This window comes from Carya illinoinensis, chromosome 9, assembly GCF_018687715.1.
Source record: "Carya illinoinensis cultivar Pawnee chromosome 9, C.illinoinensisPawnee_v1, whole genome shotgun sequence".
Classification (NCBI taxonomy): domain Eukaryota; kingdom Viridiplantae; phylum Streptophyta; class Magnoliopsida; order Fagales; family Juglandaceae; genus Carya; species Carya illinoinensis.
The window spans coordinates 33,960,597-33,966,977 of NC_056760.1; the positions used below are offsets into that span (position 1 = coordinate 33,960,597).

The 6,381-nt window shown below is 42.1% G+C and overlaps 1 protein-coding gene across 1 annotated transcript; it reads left to right on the forward strand.

Annotated features, from left to right (window-relative positions):
- The first annotated feature begins 2,984 nt into the window (after nt 1–2,984).
- Nucleotides 2,985–3,977, forward strand: LOC122277020. Its single transcript, XM_043086904.1, has one exon. It carries the CDS (start codon nt 2,985–2,987, stop codon nt 3,975–3,977), a length of 993 nt encoding a protein of 330 aa, XP_042942838.1.
- Nucleotides 3,978–6,381: the final 2,404 nt, after the last annotated feature.

Sequence of the window (6,381 nt, forward strand, 5' to 3'; positions counted from 1 at the left end):
TTTTAAGTGAATCTCTGTTGTAGGTTAAAGCTGTTGGGAAGTAAAAGAAGAAGAAGCACGAGATCACCAAGAGGACAAAGCTGACCAATGGTTCTATCTTGCTTGATTGGCGATTGCTATGGGGTAATGTTTGATTCCTAAAGTCTATCTTATATATATGATAGGGTTAGATATCTCTTCATGCTAGCTACTTGTCCTGTTAATCTGCACTCTGGTCTTTGGTTTGATTTTCTAGCATTGAGAATTGTCATTGGTTACAGTCATTATAATTTAGCTGCTACCATATTTATATGAGAAGCGGAGCACACCCCCTGCTTTTCTATCTTGACTAAAGTAGTTACTGCTCTGATCAAATGGTGATATACACAACTTTCTAGTTCTATTTTTCTTTCAATGATCATTAGTTTATTGTTTCTTCAAAAGTGAGCAGTTTGGAAGATACTATATATATGTTGTAACTGCTGTATCATATGCTTGAGTGAAAGATTTGAGAATTCAACTCAACGTGACTTGGAATGAGATTTGGCTAGCTTGAGTTGTAACTGCTTGAAAGACACATCACACATGTGAACCTTCAATCCTTAAGGTTTCTCTGTTGTCATTTTCAATCCCAAAGCCACATTTGGACACATTCGTTGTCTGCAAAAGCAGGCGATTTCTTGGTCCTTTCCAACTTAATGGCAAGTAATACGTCATTCGTGGAATTTTCCAGTTTGGGCTCCTACAAATATTTCATCATCTTCTTAACCAAACCGGATCTCATTTTTGGCAGTGATGAACTCCTGGAGATGATGCCTGATGATCTATGCATAATACATTACAAGTCAATAAGGGAGCGAGTACAGGAAGGAGAAATTGATTTGGTCTAAGAATTACGCGACTTGGCAAGATGGGTTGTGCTAAAAGAGGAAGGTGCTCCTCTACAAGACTACAAAGGATGTTGTAACACGTATTTATAATTAGAGGTTTTTCATCAATCAAACATTTAAATTGTATTGGCCTTATGTTTTTGAATCGGTTCTAGGACATACAAAGGAGAGAAGCAGCCTTGCAAGCATTCTACAACCCAATTCAAAGACAAACAAGCAAAAGCGCATGTGCCAACTTCGTTTATTTGTTAATCTATCTCAAAAGTAATAGTTTTCTTTTTATTTCGAATGTATATCCTGGAATTTTTGTATGAGTATGCAGATGGTTTTTGTTTTTTCCTCTCTTTTTCAAGGCAGACTGGACAAATGAGATGCGATTTGCTCTGTTGTCATTTCCATGGTTTCTGACCACGATTTCTCCTCAGCCTTTTATGACCTTCAGTTCTTCACATTGTGTTTATATTACTCTCTCTATTAATTTAGTATAGCTTTTTTGGTCTTTTCCAAGCTCAACGTTTGCATAACAATTTCAAAGAACCATTGGATAAGTGTGAAGAACAACTACCCATGAAAGAAATAGTCCTAAAGCTAGTAACAAACACGATGTGAAGAAGAAGAATTATCTATGAAGAACTTTCATGTGCTTTGATTTGTAATTTTTTTATTAGATGAATAATGACTCATTATATCATATTTATTATTAATTGATATGTTATATATATTTTTTATTGTGGGATATTATCATATTATTGGTACGTTCTAAATGCCATTAATTAATGCAATGCGCCGGCAATGTATTTGTAGCGGCGTTTATATTAATGTCATTAATTTAAAAAATATGCCAGCAACGAATTAGTGGCGGCATTGACAATAAGCCGTAATATAGGAAAAACAAATTGATGGTGGCGTTTAGATAAACGCTATTAATAAATTCAATGTGCTGTCAGCGTACTATTAGTGGCATTAAAATAAATGCCGCTAATTTATATGATGTGCTGGCAACGTAATGTGGTGGCGTTTATGCTAACGCCGCTATTTTAAAAATTGGTGTCGTTTAGATAAACGCAGTTACAAAATTTGCCAATGTACTATTAGTGGCATTTAAAGAAATGCCGCCAAATTATATGACGAGCTGGCAGTTTACCTGTAGCAGCGTTTAGATAACCGCCATTAAATTAGGTCATTGGTAGCGTTAAGATAAATGCCATTAAAGTATTCAATATGCCGTCGCCAACATATTATCAGTGGCATTTAAATAAATGCTGCCAATTTATATGATGCATCGGCAAATTACTAGTAGCGGCATTTATCGTAACGCCGCTATTTTAAAAAGTGGTGGTGGTCATATAAACGCCGTTAACAAATTCAATGTGCCGCCGCCAATGTACTATTAGTGGCATTTAAATAAATGCCGCCAATTTATATGATGCGTCGGCAATGTAGTTGCAGCGGCATTTATGGTAAACCTGCTAGTATATACCAAGGATGGCAATGATAAAGTGGCGGCGTTTTGAGAAACGCTGTTAATGTAGGTACTGTGGTGGCGTTCAAGAAATGCCGCTAAATTGATACAAATGCCACTCATGAGACTTACAAATACCGGCATTTGCCCAAATGCTGGAACAATGAAAATACCAACCCTCTATTACCGGCAGACGGTTGCGCCGTTAGAAAAATGCCGCGAATTAATTAGCGGCGTTTTTTTGGATAGTTGCCGGCGTATAACCAATGCCGGCAAATTTGCTTCTTTTTGTAGTGATCCTTGACAATTTTTGGTGAACAGTTGCGGGTGGCGGTGCAACACGTCCTTAACAGTGACTCCATCTGTGGGATCTATATGATTTAGCGTGGTTCTCACATGCCAACTATAACTCGCTCAGTAGCAAGCCGAGCAATGGATGCATTGCAGCCATCAATGGAAGCACGATTAGCAGAAGCAGAGGAAATATTAAGAAGGCCCTGGAAGCTATGGAAATCTTTCAAAAAGAGAATGACGACTTGAGATAGGAGAATGCCAACTCTAATAATATCAATGCACCCGCTCACAGTGTGCAGGATGAGGGAGAGGCACATTGTAATACCGAAGCGGATATAGGACGGGCAGAAAAAGAAATAATGCATGATGAGTTGAAGGAACTAGCCAGAAAATATGAGGAGATGGCAAAAAAGATTGAGGGCTTTTCCTCAGTAGAAAGTCTGCTACATCAGATAGATCTACCATACAACACACGAATTATGGTCATGCCAGTCTCGCCAAAATTCAAGGTTCCTCAAGTAGTTATGTATGACGGGTCCAAAGACCTAGTAGATCATCTGGAGAACTTTAAAGGTCATATCACGCCCCATGGTTTCCCTGGAGAGATTGCGTGCCGAGTTTTCCCTTTGACTTTAAAAGGGATAGCTAGGGGATTGTTTGGGACCCTCAAGCCAAAATCAATAGACAGCTTCGAAGAGTTGGCAAAACAGTTCCTGACCCAGTTCATGCCTAGCAGGAGGCATCCGCGGCCAGTCGCCTACCTACTAACTGTCAAACAAAAGGAGGATGAGAATTTGAAGGCTTACCTGACCCGTTTTAATAAGGAACGCTTGACAATGGATGACCAAGATGAAAAGATCACTCTGGCCGCTCTTTTGGGAGGAGTATGGCCATGCAGTCCTTTTATGGCAAAGTTGACCCGAAGGACTCCTTCCACCCTCAGAGAATTCATGGATAAGGCTGATGACTTTGTTAATGCGGAAGACACCCTGCAAGCATTAGTGGATCCTGGTAAGGAAGATAGGGGGATCGAACGAAGAAACGGGCAAGTTGACAAAAAAGCTAAGGCAAGTAGGCGAGAAAGAGAGCAGGAGAGGCGCTCAGATCACAGTCCTAGGCTGATATACAATAATCTAGACATACGAGAGAAAGGGAAGGAAAGAGGAGATCGTCGCCCTACCAGGAAGGGCAGTCGATACAGCAAATATCACCAAACAAGCTCACGTTGGAATGAAGACTGCACAACCATGAAGAAAAGAGTAGCGCAATTAGTAGAGATCGGTGAGTTAGAACGAATGGTCGCAGAACTGTCGAGGTTGAGAAGGTGCCAAGAGTCTAGACAGGAAACCTAGCGGAGTCAAAGTCGAGCAAAATGGCGCCAAGCCAAGACCTGCCAAAATGGGGCGAATGAAGCCCCCTAAAGAAGTAACGGGAACAGGGCTCCCATTGGAGAGATAAGAACCATAGCAAGAGGCTTTGCTGGGGTCGGTATTTCAGCGTGACAGGCAGATAAGGCGCACAAGCTTCCAAAACTTAGCAACGATCGAATGATGATATCTTTCGAAGAGGCGGACAGACAAGGAGTTCTGTATCTGCATGATGACACCTTAGTAATCACCCTCGTGATAGCCAACTATACAACCAGACAGGTGCTGTTAGATAACGGCAGCTCTGTCGATATACTATTTTGGGAGGCATTCGTAAAAATGGGCATCAAGGTAAACAAATTGAGACTCTCCCCAACACCATTAAAAGGTTTCTCGGGAGATACCATTCAGCCCATAGGGGCGATCACCCTCCCAATAACAACAGGAACTAGAATACGGGCAGCGACCACCATGACAGATTTCTTAGTAGTAAAAGCTCCCTCTTCTTGCAACACTATATTAGGGAGACCAACACTTAACCACCTTAGGGCGGTAATGTCCACCTACCATCTCAAGATGAAGTTTCCAACCAAGAGGGGGTAGGTGAGGCAAGAGGCGAACAGGCCCTAGCACGGGAATGCTACGTACATAAATTACAAAAGGTCAAAAGCGAGGTTTGTATTTTGGAAGAGAAGAATGAAGCCTCACCACCCCATCCCCCACCTACGACACTGGCTTTTGAGGAAGATATTGAGATCAAGAACGACCAAAGCCAGCAACATACTGAAGTCAATGAACCATTGGAGCTTGTGACATTAAACGCTAACCGCCCTGAAACCGATGGATAGGGAAGCCCTAAAACAACTGCTGATAGAGCACCGAGATATCTTCGCATGGAGCCACAAAGAGATGCCTAGTATAGATAATGATGTCATCGAACACTGCTTGGGCGTAGACCCAACACACAAAGTAGTACGACAGAAAAGGAGATCATTCGGTGCAGAAAACTATGCCGCTATTAACGAAGAGTTGGAAAGATTGCTCGCAGCTGGTTTCATCAGGGAAGCCCATTATCCTGAGTGGTTGTGCAATGTAGTTATGGTAAAAAAATGCAAACGGGAAATGGAGGATATGCATAGACTCAACAGCGGGGCATCATATGTTGAGCTTCATGGACACATACTTAGGTTACAACTAAATACGGATGAACCTGGTGAATTAGGAGAAAACCTCATTCATCACAGACTGAGGGTTGTATTGTCACCAAGTTATGGCGTTCAGTTTGAAGAATGTAGGGGCGACCTACCAAAGGCTGATAAATCAAATGTTCAAGCAACAGATTGGGAGATATATGGAGGTATATGTGGATGACTTGTTGATAAAGAGTAAGGAACCCGCCCAACACCTTACGAATTTGCGAACGGCGTTTGAGATCTTACGTCGCTATAAAATGATGTTGAACCTAGCAAAGTATGCTTTCGGGGTCCAGTCGGTAAAGTTCCTAGGCTTCATTGTATCCGAGAGAGGAATCAAGGCTTCTCCAGATAAGATCAAAGCCATACTCAACATGAAGCCACCAAAGAACCTGAACGAGACCCAACGGCTGGCAGGTAGAGTGGCCACCTTGGGAAGATTCATAGCCAGATCAATGGATAAGTGCATTTCTTTTTTCCAAGTACCGCGGAAGGTACATCCTTGGAATGAACAGTGTGATGAGTTGTTCGAAAAATTAAAGGAATATTTGGCTAGTCCGCCCCTATTGAAATAACCAAAACAGGGTGACGTACTTTACGCATATCTAGTAGTTTCCCCGCATGTTGTATCCGTCGTCCTGGTAAAGGAGGAGGAGGCCGCCCAGCATCCGATATATTACATAAGTTGAGCACTCAGAGGGGCTGAAGCAAGGTATCCTCGAATTAAACTGTTGGCTTTTGCTCTGGTAAATGCGGGCAGACAGCTCCAACCTTACTCCCAAGCCCACACAGTAAGAGTAGTCACGGAGGCCCCCTAGCAAAGGTCCTGAAAAAACTGGACAGCACAGGCCAGTTAGCAGGTTGGTCAATTGAGCTAAGCAAATTTGATTTGGAGTACAAGCCGAGGAAGGCAATCAAAGGACAAGCGCTGGTAGATTTTGTAGCAGAATTCGTGGGATTTCCCCAAGAAGAAACAATAGAACCATCAGAAAAGCCGTGGGTACTATTCATAGACGACACATCTTGCCGAGAAGGTGGAGGCCTAGGAGTGCATTTATTGAGTCCTGACGTACAAGGACGGCACTACATGGCGACGTTGGCATTCAAATTAACAAACAATGAAGTAGAGTATGAAGCACTAATAGCAAGATTGTTTGTGGCCACACGAATGGTGGTGACCGATAGAAGCCAGGTCA

What these genes read in the sequence shown, in the direction of transcription:
- LOC122277020 (XM_043086904.1), top strand. Translation starts at nt 2,985, where the DNA reads ATGCATGATGAGTTGAAGGAACTAGCCAGAAAATATGAGGAGATGGCA.